Raw genomic sequence first — 18,770 nt, 5'->3', positions numbered from 1 at the left:
GAGCAGGGCACAGGCCCTTCTGTGGGATGCGCAGGAACAGAGGCTGGGGTCGGGGGAGCCTAACTCCTCTGGGGGTGCAACCAGGCGAGTTTGAGGGGCTGAAGGGCGGGCCCAAGGCCAACTCAAGCAGGCTGCAGCCCAGCAAGTCAGTGCGGCTCCCTGAGAAGACCATGGCCGAGCCAGACTCGGGAGTTTGGGACTGGTGGGGAGACTGCTGGGGGTGAGAGTGGGGGGCTAGTAGGGAGAGGGGGGAGGGAGGACTCCAGGAGGCAATCGGGAGTGAGGAGCTGGAAGGCAGGGCATGAGGCCACTCAGAGCTGACTGAAGCTTTCAGCCCTAAGGCTAAGACCTGGCCCCAGTGCCTTTATCCAGGGCCAGGCTGTACCTTTCACATCTCAGCGTAGCCTGCAGCGCCTGGCACAGCACCCTATTTGATAGTGATGATGACCTTGGGAGGGGGAAATGATCCAGCCTGAGGCCAAGCCCTGGCAAGGCTTCTCCTCTGCTGCGCCCTCCTTCCTGGGCCCAACTGCCCCCAAGGCAGTGAGCCCCTCGCTTGAAAACCTTCAAATCATTCCCTTTTGACCTAACACAAAAACTCTGACTCATCTATTGGCCTGCTGCCCCAGGGCCCAGGGGAAAGGGAGAGTCAGAGAAAGGAGCCACAGCATCAGAGCCAGCAGGAAGCAAGCTTCTGAGGCACCTGGGGACTCGAGACAGGCAGGGAGGGAGAAAGGGGAGAATCTGAGAGAGTAAAGGGTTCCAAGAGGAGAAACTGCTAGAAATGAAACACATGTTGCTCATCTAGCAGGAAGAGGTAAACCAAGGTCCCTCCCAGGCTGAAGAATCAAAAAAGCACAAGAAAGAAGAGGATGCAAGAGGGACATGTGGCCAGGGACCTCTGAGATGGGGTGGGTGGTGGCTTTCACAAGTTGCTTTAGCTGTGATGCACTTGTCTTCAAACACAGCCTTGCTCAAAGCATAAACAAAGAGAAAAGAGCAGAGCAGGGGCTACTCGCTTTTATTTCCAGAGGGAGGGATCCACAGAACCAGGCTAGAGACCAGACATCTGGCCTGACCCCAGGGGCCAGGAGAGAAGCTGCCTTCTAACAAGAGGCTGGGCCATGGAATGCCTGGGACAGTTCAGCTGCACGCTGGCAGGCCTCCGCCCCTACTCCCAACAACAGATATTTTTACAGCCCTGGCAGTCACCTGCCAAAGCCTCATAACTCACCTGGGTGGGGTTCCCTGGGGAACCCTTCCAACAGCACCTTTACCCAAGGTCCAGGTAGAGTGACTGAGCAGTTGGCATGCCCAGGCCTGTATCACCCTGGGAGTAGCAAGAGCCACCTCCTACCACTTTCCAGCACCACTTGCCAGCTTTGCATGTCCCAAATGGCTTCAGGATCTTCCCCTACAGCTATGCAGCCCACATTATCCTGACCCCTCCCACCTTCCCTCTAATGTACAATCCATCACCAGGGCCATCGATTCCCCCTCCAAAATCTATGCCCCACCCCTTCTCGCCATCCCCATCAGCATCACCTTCTACCCAGATTAGTGTAACCCCCTCCGCTCAGTACTCAGAGTCCTCTGACTCCTTCAGGCCTCAATGTGCCCATGTGTAAAACAGAATAACCCCTGGCCCAGGTCAAGGATACTTAGAAAATTCTTTGAAAGCTGCAAATGTTGTGTGTACAGAAGTGATGTTTTTAGAACAAGCCTTGCAATTTAGGGGGAGCCGGCCAAAGCCCAGGCCTGAATGTGAGGTAGGAGTCTCATGTAATAGATCTGGAACTCAGGAAATCAGGAGACTTGGTTGTCACCTTCCAAGTGGTCCCCTCGGGAGCTCAGCTCATGTTCCCGAGGCTGCCAGCAATTCAAGGACTCTGGAAACAACAAGAGCCCCGACTTGTTGGGCCTGTTCTGAGCAAGGCCAGGGCCAGGTGCTCTGCTAACTCATTCACTTTTCTAACTCTCAGGGGAAGAGCAGCGCCTCATTTTTAGTGATGAGGAACCTGAGGCTCAAAGAACAGAAGCCACTTACCCAAGTCACACCTGGAATAGGTGGCAGAGTTGAGATGAGGACCCAGGTTTGACAATCTCCAGATAAAGTATCTTCTGGACAATAACCTCCATTCTTGGAAGGTGGAACTGACTTTCAGAAATGGCCAGTCCTCTAGCCTCAAGTCTAACAAAGGACGGTGTGCTGGGGTACGTCCCTTTAGGTAGTAACAGTCAAGTTACAAATAAAATGTGGGAGTCTCATAAAAGCAGATAGATTCAATAGTCTATGAGCCTGGAGAGGGAGTCCAATGGGGAGACTTACCCTGGGAATGGAGGAGCTGGCTGCCAAAGCAGAGAAAAAAAATTTTTTTAAAAGGCAACAACTTTTAGATGGATGACATTTTGTAAACCACAGAGCTGGAAGCAAATGAGGTCTTATTATGATTTATATCTCTGTGTCTCTGAAGCCTTTGAAAGACGAGCAAGCAGAGAGTCTGAGATGAGGCCAGAAGGAAGAAACTGGCTGACAGGATAGGTGGTCAGTGATGAAGGCTGAGGTCTGAGCTGCACTGGAACAAGGTGTGGGCTACCTTGGGGGCAACTGGTGCTTGGAGGCAGGGACATGAATGAGATGGGCTCTGCAGGGCTGTTAGCCAACTGGAAGCTGTTGGAGAATTGCCTGCGGGAGGGGCTGTGGGAGGGCCCCCTACTCAGTACCTGGCTTCCAGAACTTCTTGGTGGTCATCCATTCCCTCTCGCCTTCCTCTGAGTCTGCCTTAACCTTCAAGCCCTCCTGGTCCATGGGCTCACCCACCCACTGCAGGCCGTAGTCATTGAGGAAACGCTGGGGAGAGAGAAGGAGGGGAGAGGCCAGGAGCACCATCAGGGAAAGGAGGGTACCATCAGGGAAAGGGCAGTATCCGTCCCACCCCCAGCCTCAGCTTGTAGCCACCAGAGCTGACTGGACAAAAGGGACAGGCAGGCAGATCTTGGCCACTTCCCAGCTGTGCAACCTTGGGAAGCCACTTCACCTCCTAAAGCCTCAAACTCCTCCTCAGTAAAATGGGGCTGACACACCTGCCCCCATAAGGTTATGAGGAGACTCAGTAAGGTCATTCCTGTCCAGTACTTTGCACAAGTAAGAACTCAACAAAGTCAGTCATGACGGCTGCAGGGAGCGTATGGGTGTGGCTGCCCTGCAGGACCCAGAGGATGTGGCTGGCCACCGACAGGTCAGTCCCACTAGGGCTTGGCCTCACATCCCCTTGGCCACAGGAAAACTTGTGAATTGCAAATACTTTGTGTTGTCACTTCCTTATCTCTCTTTCTTTCACCAGCTCTGCCCAGGCCTTCATCTCCACAACTCACTGAACCTGTTCTTGGTACAGTCACTAAACCACCGGCATGGTGACAAAGCTATGGGCACTCTTCTGTCTCGGCGCTTTCCACACAGGCCTGGTGGTCCTCTTACCTCACAGGCTCTTCTTTTTCCATTTCTTTGGGAGTTCCTAATCTTCTACCCAATGTTAGAGGGCCCCTGGAGCTCAGACCTCTTCTTTTCTCTATCTACACTCTCTCCCTTATTATACCCAAATTTTTATCCAGTGTAAATCTCAACCCTGACCTCCAGGCTCAGATGTCCAAAAGGGAGTTCAAAATTAACTCGTCCTGCCATGACTCCCTGCCCCCAGTAGCTTGTCCTGTCTCAGTAACTAGCACCCCCAGGAACCCAGAAATTATCTATGGCCCCCTCCTTTCTCTGACCCACAATCTCTGACCATCCACCAGAGCCGTGGGAGCCACCTCTAAAGCAGACTTGAATGCGTTCACTACGTTCCATGCCCTCTGCTGTCATCCTAGTTCAAGCCACTCCCATCTCTCCCCTGGACAGTGAAAACTGTTGCTTCTACCTGCTGCTTTCACTCTTTTTTTTTTGAAACTTTTTATTCTGAAATAATTTCCAACTTATAGGACAGTTTCAAAAATAATACAAAACCCACACAAAGAATCCAACATATCCTAACCAGATATCCAGATCCAGACCCACCAACTTTTAACATTTTACCCCATTTGCTGTATCATTCTTTCTTTCTATTTTCTAAACATTTGCAAGTAGCTTGTATACTTAATACTTGAATACTTAATACTTTCATGTACATTTTCCAAGAACAAGGATATTCACTTATGTAACCACCTTTGGTAGTTATCGAGTTCAAGAAATTTAACATGAATATAAAGCTTATAGTCTATATTCCAATATATTTTCATGACCCAACAACATCCTTTTGGACATTTTCTCCTCCATTATTATTAGAGCCAGTCTAGGATCATGTATGCATTTGTCATTTTTCTTTGGACACTCTTTTTTAAATTATGGAAATATATATATAATATAAACTTTCCCATTTCAACCTCTCCCAAGCATACCATCTCATGGGATTAGTCAGATTTACAATGCTGCTCTACCCTTATTATCATCCATTATCAGAACCTTCTCATTCCCCCAAGCAGAAACCCTATACCCACTATGCATTAATTCCCCATTCCCCCTCCCTGCACCCCACTTGTGGTAAACCTGTACTTTACTTTCTGTCTCAATGAGTTTGCATACTCTAGCTATTTCAAGTGCAGTCATATAGCATCTGTCCCTTTGTGTCTGACTTATTTCACTCAACATGATGTGGCATGCATGAAACTCCATTCCTTAAGGCTGAGTCATATTCTAGTGTATGTTTGCCCACATTTTGTTTAGCTATTCAACTGCTGATTAACACTTGGGTTTCTTCCACCTTTTGGCTATTGTGAATAATGCTGCTATAAACACTGGTGTACAATTTTCTATTCAAGTCCCTGCTTTCAATTCTTTTGGGTATATACCTAGAAGTGGAATTGCCAGGTCATATGGTAATCCTATGCTTAACTTTTTGAGGAACCACCAAACTCTTTTCCATGGCAGCTGCACCATTTTACACTTCCATCGATACTGTACAAAGTTTCCTATTTCTCTGCATCTTCACCAGCACTTATTTTCCATTTTTTAAATAATAGCCATTCTAATGGGGTGTGAAGTGGTATCTCATTGTGGTTCAGATTTGCATGTCTCTAATGGCTAAGGAATTGGAGCATCTTTTCATGTGCTTATTGGAGATTTGAGGATCTTCTTTGGAGAAATGTCTACTCAAGTCCTTTGCCCATTTATTAACTGGGTTGTTTGTCTTTTTTGATACTGAGTTGTAGGAGTTCTTTCTATATACTGGATATTAAACCCTTATCAGATTTATGGTTTCCAAATATTTTCTCCCATTCTGTAGGATGTGTTTTCATTTTCTTGATAGTATCCTTTGAGCACAAAAGTTTTTAATTTTAATGAAGTTCCATTTATCTATTTTTTCTTTTGTTGCTCATGCTTCTAGTATAAAGTCTAAGAATCTATTGCCTTACCACGGGATCGACAATGTCTTCCTGATCAAAAGGGGGAAAAGAAATGTAACAAAATAAGATACCAGTGGCTAAGAGTTCAAATAGTCAAGGGGCTATTCTGGAGGCTACTCTTATGAAAGCTTCAGCTACATAGTGCTAATTGCCATGGTTTGCCAAACTCCAAACCAACATTATGCCTGTTAACCCTAAAGAACACCCAGAGCTCTATATAAGATCCTACAAATGTTTCCTGCACTAAGATTACTTTCCAGAAACCTATAACCTCCAGATGGGTTCCTAGACCAAATAAGTTCTGAAATCCAGAGGGGCCAGCCTCTCCAATAATATCAGCTAGTTCCATCCCACTATCCCATATTATCGATACCCCTTTCCAACATGAAAAATTTAGAACAGTTATAGCCCAAACACTCCTAAAGATTGGGAGAAGGATCAAAGGAAAAGGAGGAGTTATAACAGAGAAGACAGAATTTAACAAATTCAGAGCATGATTGCTGAATCATTATACTGATATTTCTTTTAGTCTCCAGTGTCTTGGAACAGCTAGAAGGAAAAACCAGAAATTGTGGAACTGTAACTCATACCAAACTTCGCAATCTTTTCTATAGCTGTGTATTAAAATGTACTTTGAAATGTATTGCTTTTTTGCATATATCTTATATTTCACAATAAAAAAATGTTAAAAGAAAAAGAATCCATTGCCTAATATCAGGAGTCCTGAAAATATGTCCGTTTTCTTCTAAACGTTGTATAGTTTTAACTCTGATATTTAGGTCATTGATTCATTTTGAATTAATTTTTTGCATATGGTGTGAGAAACAGGTACACCATCCATCTTTTGCAGGTAGTCTTCCAGTGGTTTCAGCACCAAGGAGCATTTCTAAAAAGACCTTGGTTTGTCCCAAGTCTCTTATTCTCATTAATGGTTTCCATGCTTTGATCCTCTCTTTTGCTTAGGCCACTACTTCCTGTTTCTTTGTAGGTTTCATAATCTTTTGTTGCATTTTCTGTTATCTTGATCAGAGCAGGTCCCCACTTCCACTCTTGAATCCTTCCAACCTCCACATAGCAGGGTGATCTTTTTGTCATGTCACTCCTCTAACAAAAACTTCCTAACATTCCCCATTCTCTCAGGACAGAATCTAACCCCTTGGTTTTTTTTTTTTTTTTTTTATTAAAAAAAATTTTTTTTAAACATAACATACAAACATGAACATTCTTACCATCTTACCATATATCATTCCATTCTTGTATAGTATCAGTAACTCATAATATCATTACATAGTTGTATATTCATCACCATGATCATTTCTTAGAACATTTGCATCAATTCAGAAAAAGAAAAAGAAAAAAACTCATACATACCATACCCCTTACCCCTCCTACTCATTGACTGCTAGTATTTCCCTCTACCTAATATATTTTAGCCTTTGTTTCCCCTATTTTTTTCTATACCCCTTACCACTCCCTTTCATTGATCACTAGCATTTCAATCTACTAAATTTATTTTCCCCTCTTTTCCTTCTCTGCCTCTTGTCACCACAACCTGTGGCTGCAAGCCAGGTTTATGTGGTAGAAGGCGGGACCTTTCATCCTTTTGGTTTAGATTATGTATTTTTCTCTGTACTTAGTTATGTCTCTCTCCCCTCCAGCCTGTAAGCTACATGAGGAGGGGAACCATGTAGTACGTACTGTTCACACTGTACCCAGTACTTACCACAGTCGATACTTTGTTAAGTTAATGAAGCAATAAATGTGTGAAAGCATGAATGCATGAGCACCCCATGCTACCCTGAGGCTGTGGGATGCAGCCCTCCCCTCCTGCCACAACTGCTCAGAGAGGCCCTGTGGGCCGCCAGAGGCTCCTGGCAGGCAACTTGGTGAGCAGCTGTGTTTACCCACAGCCCCAGATATGAACCGGCCCAGAGTGGGCAGGGCCCTTAGCTGCAGCTGAGGCATGGTATTTGCTTTTGTGGCCTTAGTTACGTTGGGACTTTAAAAAGCTCTTGCATGAAGAGGGAGAGAGGTCAGACCCCAGAAAGAACTTCCCGTAGGGCCAAGAGAGGGTGAGAAGTACTGAGGAAGCATGCCTAAGACCCTTTCTTATGCCCAGTGCCCCTCCAATTTAAGCCTTGCTGACCCCTCCCTACGCTCCAGCCCCTCCTAGGACAGATCCTCCCCTCCCCACTGATTTCCCTGACCTAAGTCCTGCCCATTTCATGAACCTGACAGTCAGCACTGGGTTATGAAAGTTCCTTTCCAAGCCCATCTCACCTGTGCCACTCAGTGGAAAAGCTGAGTCTGAATAATATCCTAGCATTGGCCTGAGAATTGATTAATGCTGTTTGAGTAAGTGAGGGGGTAAAAGCAAAGTGACCAGGACAGCCAAATCACTGGGTGAGTGAGATGCCACCTTCAATGGCAGTGGATGGTCTTGACCATTTCAGTAAACATGTACGCCCAGGCACACTGTGTTAGGTGCTGGGTGTGCAGCCAGGAACATGAAGGAAGTGGTCCCTCCCTTGTGGAGTTCATGGTCTGTTTGGGGAACAAGAGAAGAGGCACTGAGAAAGCATATGGCAGAGAACCTGTCCTGGCCAGAGGTCAGGGAGGGCCCACTGAGGAAATTATCTTGATTTGACACTGAGGATGAGAGAAAAATGATCCAGGGAAGGCAGGAAAGAACATCTCAGGCAGCAGCTACAGCATGAAGCGAGGCCCTGAAGGGGGAAGAGCTTGATGTGGCAAAGAACCAGAGGCAGGGCCCCATGGATGTTGGCAAGAGGGTGAAGAAGAGAAGGGTTTGAGACGAGATCGAAGAGGTAGGCAGGGGCTGGCCCACAGAGGCCATGGGGAAGGCTTTGGATTTTAGCCCAAGAGCAATGGGGAGCCATGGAGGACTATTCAAGCAGGGAAGTAGCATGGTTGGAGTCTGATTCAGGCCTGAAAGAAGGGGTATGACTTGGCAATGAACACTTCCTTGGCTCTTTAAACTCTGAGTTAATCCTCAGGGAAACTCAGAGCAGGGCCCCTGGGTCGGGTGTGGGGAGGGTCTCAGGGCTGTGGTGTCTGATCCAGTTTCTGAGTTGCAGACAGCCCAGAAAGGGAGTCTGCTGGCTGGCTGTCAGCTTTGCCCTGGGTCCTCCTCTCTCACCTCCATTTCTCCAACCTGCCGCTGCAGCTGCATGCACATCTTCTCCAGCTCCTCCTGCCGCTGCAGGGTCACCACACCTTCAGGGAGACAAGGGCGGGCTTCAGCTGTACCAGCAGAGGCTGCCAGGCCACCTCTGGCTTTGGCCAGAGCCCTGCTCTGAGGGTTGCCTGAAGAAGCTGCCCCTCAACACTTCCCCAGCCCTCCAAGAATGCTAGGGACTGCCCAAGAACTGCCACCAGGTCCCATCTCTCTGGCTTCTCCACTTGCTCTCGTGAGTGGATGCCTTGACTGATTCTCAGGAAACAGTACAGCCCTTGGGCTGGAGGCTGGCGTGGGTAGAGCTGTTTCCTCTGTACTTTAGAGGTGTACCCCATGCTCAGGGCTGGGCTCTCTCTGCACCTAGGAGCTCAGTCTTCCATGGAAGGGCGATGAGCAAATCTAGCACTGTTCTGGATGTGTGCTTGGGCTCAGTTGTTCAGATCCCACCATAGAAGCCAGCCTCCTGCTGCCCAGAAGTCACTGTCTGAGCTCCCAGGAGCTGCCAGGCCACATCTTCCAAGAGAACCTCTTACCCTGGTGTTGCTGGAGATTCTGCACCAAGTCCTCCAGGGCCAATATCTTCTGATCCTGCAGCAGCAAGACACAGGGTCAGCGGGAGTCCTGGTAGTTTCCAGGGCCTAGGGGAGTAGGTGGGGGTGGGGTCCTGAGCCCTTTCCAGAGAGGAAGTCCAGAATTTTTGCCTACATGGGTTTTAATGTCTCTGGCCCCACCACCCTTGAACACAGCCAGTGTTCTTGTATCTCAGATAAACTTTGTGGTTCCCAGTAAAGTGGGGAAAGAGGTGAAGCAAATCTGAGGTGCCCCAACCAGCACCTGGGGGTACAGCACTCAGCAACCCATTGCTGCATCCAGTCTAAGCTCTACAGGGCCCTCCGTGGCTATGGGGAAGGCCCTGACTTCTCTGCCCAGGACCACAGGGATCCAGAGCTGGCTCTCAGACTGGGTAGCTCAGTGGGGAAGTGGTCCTAGAATCCATGTACCCTAGCCTGGTCACTGGCCTCTCTGGCTGCCCCAGCACCCCATGGACTGGACCTTGGTCCTCTCCTGCCTGGGATCCCACCTTGGACAGCATCTCAGCAGTCTGGCTCTTCACCTGCTGCTCTAGATCCTGCAACTTCCTCATCATGGAGACCATTGGGTCCAAATCATAGGATGCAAGGCCTGTCAACCAAAAATTATTATAACCCTCAGGCCTAGAGCAGAAATTGTGGTATGGGGGCCCAGGGGAGAGGGATCTCCAGGAGCAGAAACAAAAGTAGTAATATGCACACTGATGCTCCTAGCAGCATTATTCACAATTACCAAAAGATGGAGACAACTTAAATGTCCATCAACTGCTGAATGAATAAACAAAATGTGGTATATACATAATGATGGAATATTATTCAACAGTAAGAAGGAATGAAGTCCTGAAGCATGTGACAACATGGGTGAACCTTGAGGATATTATGTTGAATAAAATAAGTCAGATATAAAAGGACAAATACTGCATGATCTCACTATCATGAACTAATTATAATAAGTAAACTGATAGAGATAATTTCTGGAATATAGGCTACCAGGAGATAGAATGCGAGTGAAGAACGGGGAGTGGATGCTTAATGTGTGCAGAATTTTTAACAGGTTGAATTTAAATGTTTGGAAATGGACAGAGGTGATGGGAGCACACTATGGTGGGTGTAATTAACAGCACTGAATTATGCGTGTGATTGGGGTTGAAAGGGTAGGGTCGTGCATGTCACTAGCAGGAAAGCTAGAGGTGAAAACATGGGACTATATAAATGACAGTGAACTCTGTGGTAGACAATGACTGTAATTAATAGCACAAATATAAACATGTTTTTTTCATAAACTAGAACAAATGCTTGTCAGTATTACAAGGAGTTATAATAGAGTGGTATATGGGAAAAAGTGAACCTATTACAAACTATGGACTATGGTTAACAGTAATATTTTAATATTCTTTCATCAACAGTAACAAATGCACCACACCAATGCTAGGGGTCAGTCATGGGGTGGGGGGTGGATAAAGGGTATGGGATGTTTTGCTTTGTTTTGTGTGTTTTGAAGCAACGAAAATGCTCTAAAATTGATTGCAGTGATGAATGCACAACTACGTGACGATACTGTGGGCCAATGGTTGCATACTTAAGGTGGATTGTAAGGTGTGTGAATATATCTCAAAACTGCAAAAAAAAAAAGTAACAATAGCAGTGAACATTTATTTAACAGTCAGGGATATTCTAAACACTTTACATATATCAAGTCAAGTAATCCTCAAAAAATGCCTATGAAGGAAAATAAACTGTTACATCTTTAGGAAAAGGAGTCACAGAGAGCGTAAGCAGTTTGTCCAACATCACGCAGCAAGTAAGTGACACAACATATAGGTCACTTCTTGCAGTAGTCTTGTCAACAAGTTTACAATCAATCTAGTCAAGCACCCCAATCACACGCATAATTCAGTGCTGTACAGGGGATGGAGGAACAAGTTAAACAATGTCATGGGCAGTCAGACAAACCTGTAATGGGAGACAATGTGCAAGACAACCGGCCTAGACTCTTCAAAAAGACCATGTCAGTTTTTAAAAAGGCAAGGCGATTGTTCTGACTTAAAGGGACCCACGGAGATATAACAGATCCAGTGCAGGAACAGCAATTAAACCCTCACTCAAGATAAAAAATAGTTATAAGAGGTATTTTGGGACATTGGGAAAATCTGAATGTAGAGTAGATATTGGAGAGTATTACTGAATTATTCATATTGTAAATGTGATAATAATATTACAGTTATGTATTTCCTTATTCTTAGGAAATGCACATTAAAGTATTTAAAGGTGAAATGACGTGTTTGTAATTTTTTCTAAATGGTTCATAAAAATTACATTTATATATATGTATATGTGGAGCGAGAGAGAAAGCAAATGTGGCAATTTTATCAATTGTTGAATCTAGATGGAGGACATATGGGTGGTCATTAAACGATTATCTCAACTTTTCTGTATGCTGGAAATTTTTCAAAACAGAAAGTTGGGGAAAAGAGAAAAAGTGAGAGAGCCAGGAAGAAGCAGCCCCTCCTTCCCCTGATCATCATCCTTTTTACCCATGAAGCAGGATCTGCAGCCACCATCACACAACCCTGCGGGGCTGCTGTGCCCAGCTAGGCTCGGTGGGAAAAAGAAACCTTAACTCCTGGAAATGTCTGTGAATCACTAAATTAACAACCTGGAGCTGCCTCCTTAGGGCTTCTTGTTATGTGAGCCAATAAATCTTCCTCATGTTAGGTGAGTAAGGGTTTTCTTTGACTTGTAATCAAAAGCTTCCGAGCTGATATACATTTGGGAACTGTTGGCACATGGAGCATAGATGAGCTCATCAAGGCAGAGTGGCAAGAGAGAAGAGAATCTAGGCAGGAACACCTACGCTGAAAAGCTGGGAGAAAGAGAAGGAGCTAGCAAAAAAAAAAAAAAAAAGATTTAAGAGGAAAGTATGTGGGAGGTAGGAGGAGAGCCAGGAGGGTGGCGCCAAGACAGCCAAGAGATGGGGGTGTTCTGAGAAGGAGGAACCAGTGAACTGTGTTGAATGCAGCCAAGCAGAAAAGTGAAAGACAGATAAGACCTAATTTGTGACCTTGGCGGAGCAGTCACTGGATAGGGGGAACAGACATCAGCTGTTGAATCTCCCTCTCAACATGCTGAGCTAGGTGTTTCCATTCCTACATCACAGAGGAGGAAACAGAGAGTGAGAGACAAGAAGTTGGTTACCTAAGATTGCAGCTGGTGGAAAAATTCCACCCTTGTCCCTGGCTTCTCCAGGCTCCCAGCTTAGACTCTGATCATGCCCAGCCCTCTGTACAGCTCACTGCCCTGCCCAGGCCTGCTCAATCCCCCTCCTCCGAGAAGTTGCCCTAATTAGCCCCATCCCACTTTGGTACCTCCATGATCTCAGCGTCAAGGCAGCCCTCTGAAAGTCAACACTACCCCATACGGGAACTGTTTAAAAAGTTGAAAAAGGGGTCAGAATTCAATTAGAGATGTGAAAGAAGCTGATCTGGATAGGATTAAGGTAAATCAGAATATGGGGTAAAGGAAGACATGGCCCATATTTTCAAATGTCGACCTCTGTGCGAGACCAAAGGGAGAGATGTTTATTTGGTGCGAAATTTGTATTTTGGGTAGCGCATTACCTAATTTAATTTACATGAGCAGTTTAGTTGAACACCATAAATACATGGAATCTTGAATAGGGAGTGAGAGCTTGTTGGTTTGTCCAGGTGAGTGTGATGACCCCATATATCCTAGAGTACTTTGGGCAATGAATAAAGAAGTATTTGCAAAGTCCCTTGGGGAACTGGGGAAAAAGAAATATTCAACTTCCCCATTTGGAGAATTCCTAATGTTTTCACAAGCAGTGGGGACAACTAAATCAATATACTGAGGCCTCAATCTTGGGGTTCACCCCATGAAATTTACTTCTGCAAAGGACAGGCTCAGCATATTTATAATTATGCCTAAGAGTCATCCCCAGAGAACCTCTTTTGTTGCTCAGATGTGGCCTTTCTCTCTAAAACAACTCAGCAATGAACTCACTACCCTCCGCTTACATGGTACATGACTCCCAGGGGTGTAAATCTCCCTAGCAACATGGGACAGAACTCCTGAGATGAGCCAGGACCCAGCATTATGGGATTGAGAAAGACTTTTTTTTTTTTTTTTAAGTTTATTTATTTATTTACATGGGCAGGCACCGGGAATTGAACCCAGGTCCTTGGGCATGGCAGGCAAGCACTCTTACCTGCTGAGCCACCGTGGCCCGCCCGAGAAAGACTTCTTAACCAAAAGGGGGAAGAAAGAAATGAGACAAAATAAAGTGTCAGTGGCTGAAAGATTTCAGAGTCAAGAATTATCCTGGAGGTTATTCTTATGCACTACACAAACATCCCTTTTTAGTTTATGGTGTATTAGAGTGACTGGAGAGAAGTACCTGAAACTGCTAAGCTGTGTTCCAGTAGCCTTGATTTTTGAAGACAACTGTATAATGATATAGCTTTTACATGTGACTGTGATTGTGAAAACCTTGTGTCTGATGCTCCTTTTATCCAGGGTACAGACAGATGAGTAAAAAAAATATATGGATAATAAATAAATAAATAATAGGAGGGATAAGGAATTTAAAAAAAAAAAAAATAGCCCTCTGACATTATGATGAGTGAAATAAGCCAGGAATGAAAGGACAAATGTTGTATGGTCTCATTAATATAAACTAAATATAATGTGCAAACTCTGAGAATTAAATTTGAGAACACAGGTTATAAGGAGATAGAAAGTGGGCAGAATTGGGCAACTGATGACTAAAGAGTACAGTATGTTTAATAAGGCTCATTTTAAGTTTCTTAAATTACAAGCTCTTACAGCAGTCACATTTACTCCTGAGTTTTAACTGTCCTAAATTCTGAGATGCTGTGCTCTTTATATATAACCTGGTAGTTTCATGGAACTTTGTGTATCTGTGTGACACCTGAGACTCAGAATTAGAGTTCTGTAGCTTTAAAAGTCAGCATTACTAGATACAGCAACCGTTAAGGAAGATGAAAAAGAGATCAGACTTCAATTAGAGATGTGAATGAAGCTGATCTGGTTTGGTCTACAGTAAATCAGAATACAGAGTAAAGGATGCTATTTTCTGTATTTTAAAACTTAAACTTCTGTGTGAAAACAAAGGAAGAGTATTTGATTAGTCCAAAACTTAAATTTTCTGTAGCAAACTATTTGATTTAACCTGTCTGGTCAGTTTATTTAAACAACCTAATTACATGGAACCTAGAATAGGGAATGAGGGCTTGTTATTTTGTATAGGTCACTGTAATACCCCAATATATTCCGGAGTATTTGGGGCAGAAAATTAAAAAGCATTGGCAAAGTCCCTTTGAGGGACTGAAGAAAAAATGTGGAACTATTTAATTTCTCTACCAGGGGAATTCCTGATATTCTCTCTCAAGCATCAGGGAGTTTTAACTGTCCTAAAATTTTATAAGGGCTAGCCTCAAGTTTAAAGGCTTGGCAATTTAAAAAGCCAAGCCCTTAAACTTGAGGCTTGCCCTTAGAAATTTATTTCTGTAATGGCAAAGCTAAGTGTTCTAGTCTGCTAGCTGCCAGAATGCAACACACCTGAGATGGATTGGCTTTTAATAAAAGGGGATTTATTTCGTTAGTTCTTCAGAGGAAAGGCAGCTAACTTTCAACTGAGATTCTTTCTTACGTGGGAAGGCACAGAGTGATCTCTGCTGGCCTTCTCTCCAGGCCTCTGCGTTCCAACAACTTTCCCCGGGGTAATTTCTTTCTGCATCTCCAAAGGCCTGGGCTGAGCTGTGAGTGCTGAGATGAAATATGCTGAGCAGCCTGGGCTGTGCTACGTTGAGCTCTCTCATTTAAGCACCAGCCAGTTAAGTCAAACATCATTCAGTGCGGCCTTCCCTAGTCCACTGCAGATGTGATGAGCAACAGATGAGGTTCACGTACCACTGGCTCATGTCCACAGCAACAGAACTAGGCACCTTCACCCGGCCAAGTTGATACTTGAACCTAAACTACACACTAAGCCTATTTATAATTATGCCTAAGAGTCACCCCCAGAAAACTTCTTTTGTTGCTCAGATGTAGCCTCTGTCTCTAAGCCAAACTCTGCAAATAAACTCACTACCAACCCCCACTCTGTGGGACCTGACTCCCACAGATGGGCCTGGCCTGGCATCACAGGGTCAGCAGTGCTTTCTTGACCAAAAGGGGGAGGAAAAATGAAACAATATACAGTTACAGTGGCTATGATTCTTCAGATAGAGTCGAGAGGTTATTCTGAAGGTTACTTTTATGCAGGCTTCAGCCAGATATTGCAAATTGCCACAATACACCAAGCCCCAGTCAACAGTATTCCTGAAAACCCTTAAGAAAAACATGGGCTCTATCTAAGACTTTATAAAAGTTTTACTTACTAAATTTATTTTTTCAGAAACTTAAAGCCTCCAGATTGCTCGTATGCCAAATAAAGCCCTGAAACCCAGAGGTACCAGTCTCTCCAAGAACATCGACCAGTTTCATTCCTCTACCCCATAATGTTAACACCCCTTTTTAGGATGAAAAAGTTAGAATGGTCATTGCCCAGATATCCCTGAAGACTGAGAGAATGATCAAATGAGAGGGAGGAATTGTAACTGAGAAGTTAAGATTGAACAAATGATTATGACTACTGACTCATTATATAGACATTTCTTTTTAATTTCTAGTGTACTAGAATGCCCAGAAGGAAATACCTGAAATTGCTGAACTGCAATCCAGGAGCCTTGATCTTTGATAATGATTGTTTAACTATGTAGCCTTCATCTTGTGACCGTGTGATTATAAAAACCTTGTGACTGATACCCCCTTTAGCCAGTGTATGGGTATTTGAGGAATAAAATAAAGACATACATGAAAAAAAAAATAGGCTGAGAATATGGGGGGGACCCTATGTCAACTATGGACAATAGTTAATAGTATTATTTTAATAATCTTTCATCAATTAAAACAAATGCAATTACTGTTAAAAAAATAGTAGAATTACAAAAAAAAAAGTGCCATCATCAATTATAACAAAGTTCACTCACCAGTGCAAGTGTTGGTGGTGGGGAATAATATGGGAATCCTGTAATTTATGCATAGTTGTTCTGTGAACCCAAAACTTCTCTGATAAAAATAAAAATTTTAGGGCGGGCCGCGGTGGCTCAGCGGGCAAAGTGCTTGCCTGCTATGCCGGAGGACCTCGGTTCGATTCCCGGCCCCAGCCCATGTAACGAAAAACGGAGAAACAAAATACAATAAAACAAGAAAATGTTTAAAAGATGTTTCCCTTTCTTCCTCTCTTCCTTCCTTCTATCCTTCCTTCCTTCTCTCTGTCTTTCCTTAAAAAAAAAAAAAATAAATAAAAAAATAAAAATTTTAAAAAGATAGCCCTCCGAGGATGGTGTAGGCCAGGCTAGATGGGCTAACCAGGGGACTGTGGACCTTGCCCAGAGCCCTGCAGAAGCTGGAAGCAATGGCCAGAGGCTAGGCTCCGCCCTCAGGCTCTTCATCCCTCTCTGACCCTGAATCCCGGATTCACTAACATCACACTTGATGCCAATTCCTGCCAGGTCCATTCCAGAGGCTCCAGCCATAGCCTGGCCTGCAGTTTGGCCAGACCTCCTAAGCTAAGGGTGAGGCTCACTTGACTTTATGCTAAATCAGACTCTGGACAGTTCTGGGGGTAAAGGCACATGGCCATTGTCAGCCAGGAGCAGCAGACCCAGACCCAGCAGGCAAGTGTAGAGTGGGTGCCACCCCTCTCTGGGCCTCATCTCCTCCTCTAGGGACCCCTCCTGCCACCAGAGACCTAGATACCTTCAGGCCTCTGCTCTCACCTTGCCTACCCATAGGGGCATCTATGCTTCCATAGCAGGAAGGAACAGCGATCCTTTCTTCTGAGCCATGTCCGTCATTCAGCATATCCACCTCATCTTCTGCAGACAGGGATGCCCAGATCACTGCTCTGGGGCCAAAGCCCAGAGAAAATGCAGGCCCTGGGCCCCAGTCACGGTGAAGCAACCTGTGTCCTGGCTCCATAAGGGTGAGAGGATAGAAAACTTGGGAGGTCGGGGAGCAGAGATCCAACCAGAATGGACCTCTTCTTGGAATTTTTACCAGCCCAGTTCCTGGGGCAACTGAGGGGCCAATGCTAGCACCCCAGGTGGTAGGCATTGGGTTGGGGTCCAAAGGCCTGAGCCTGCAGGGTCAGGGCAGTGATGGGAGGGCAGAGCTTCAGGGAACAAAGGCCATCATGAATGGGGACCATTTTGGGTAGGAGGAGGGCTGGGTCCAGAGCTCTGGCCTGGGTAATCGCTCAGCCCCACAAGGTTTCTGGGTACCCACTGAGCAATTCCATAGTGAACCAAGGGGCTAAAAGGTTAGTGGCATATCTCTGTTGAGAATGTCGGGCCTCCTGATCTGACAGCTGCCAGGAAGGAAGCCCTGTTGTCAGGGAGAGGTGACAGTTAGCTGCAGATAGCCTTGCAGTCCAGAGGCTGCCCTGGCCTCCAGGAGGCCCATGTAGATGGGAGGAGAGGACATAAAGGCAGAGCCCACACTTACCATCTCCGTAGATTCTTATCCCATGTCTCCTAAAACCCAGATAGGAAGGGGAGGGAAAAGATGCAAGTTAGGGCCACCTGGGATGCTGGTCTGTAGAACAGGGCCTGGGCCATCAACCAGGAAAAAGGCTCTGGGCACCAGGCCCCCAGCCAAAGCTAAAGGAGATGGAGGCTGGGTCTCTGCCTCCTGTACACATTTGCTCCCTAATCCCATCCCCAGTACTGAGTACCAAGGGTCAGGCTTCAGGGTATTCAACAACTCCCAGTAAAGAAGTAGGGGGCAGAGTTGAAGAGCAGAATGTCAGATAGGAAGACTAGATTCTTCAAGCCCAGGAGCCCATCCCTCACTCTGCTCTGAAATGCTGTGGGACCCCAGGCCTGTCACTTAAACCTCTCTGGATCTCTTTTGCCTGAGAATGGCTCAAAGCAGTGTTTGAAAGAACAAGAAGGAAAAGAGAAATAAAAAAATATTCTGAAAATATGAAAGCACTAGGCAGATATAAGGGATATCCTTTACTGAGAGCCCAGCACAGGGCTGGGCCAGAATAGGTTGCTGTCAATGTTGTGGAATGAATGAACAATGAATAGATGGATGACCAGCCACTCCCACAGGGCTACAACTTACTAGAAGGCATGGTCCAGTTTATGGTTAAACACACGGTAGACCTTTCCATAAGGAGGTATAAAGAGAAAGATAAGGCAGCCTGGGAAAGTAACTCTTCTCTGTCTTCCCCAAGATACAAGGAGTCAATCCCCTCTGGCCATGGGAGGGTCAAAACAGGGGATGGGCATGAAACCCACCCACCCACCAAGGCCCACCTCCTCACCCTGGAATCACAGTTTCTGATGCCAAGGGCGCTTTCCGGGTCTTGCTTAGGGAGGTCAGAGGTGAGCTCATAGTTCTCACTCTAGATTCTAACAGGAACTCCCTGAGAAGAAAAAAGGAAGTCAGCT

At 45.5% G+C, this 18,770-nt stretch overlaps 1 protein-coding gene across 5 annotated transcripts in view; it reads right to left on the bottom strand.

Annotated features, from left to right (window-relative positions):
• Positions 1-18,770, bottom strand: part of UBXN11 (UBX domain protein 11) — a 33,679-nt gene that overhangs the window by 8,343 nt on the left and 6,566 nt on the right. For 2 of the 5 annotated variants that reach the window (XM_077150739.1, XM_077150740.1), the window contains exons 2-8: positions 18,644-18,745; positions 17,818-17,846; positions 17,091-17,282; positions 9,720-9,820; positions 9,172-9,226; positions 8,600-8,676; positions 2,725-2,851 (exon numbers count right to left, since the gene is read on the bottom strand). In XM_077150739.1, coding sequence (XP_077006854.1) covers positions 2,725-2,851; positions 8,600-8,676; positions 9,172-9,226; positions 9,720-9,820; positions 17,091-17,282; positions 17,818-17,846; positions 18,644-18,714 — 652 coding nt within the window. In that variant the 5' untranslated portion in view covers positions 18,715-18,745. The remainder of the gene's footprint in view (positions 1-2,724; positions 2,852-8,599; positions 8,677-9,171; positions 9,227-9,719; positions 9,821-17,090; positions 17,283-17,817; positions 17,847-18,643; positions 18,746-18,770) is intronic. The other 3 variants (XM_077150741.1, XM_077150742.1, XM_077150743.1) reach the window with 3 other exon arrangements.

This window comes from Tamandua tetradactyla, chromosome 2, assembly GCF_023851605.1.
Source record: "Tamandua tetradactyla isolate mTamTet1 chromosome 2, mTamTet1.pri, whole genome shotgun sequence".
NCBI classification, from domain to species: domain Eukaryota; kingdom Metazoa; phylum Chordata; class Mammalia; order Pilosa; family Myrmecophagidae; genus Tamandua; species Tamandua tetradactyla.
Note: the sequence above shows the minus strand (reverse complement) of the source record. Positions and strands in the feature narration are given on the sequence as shown.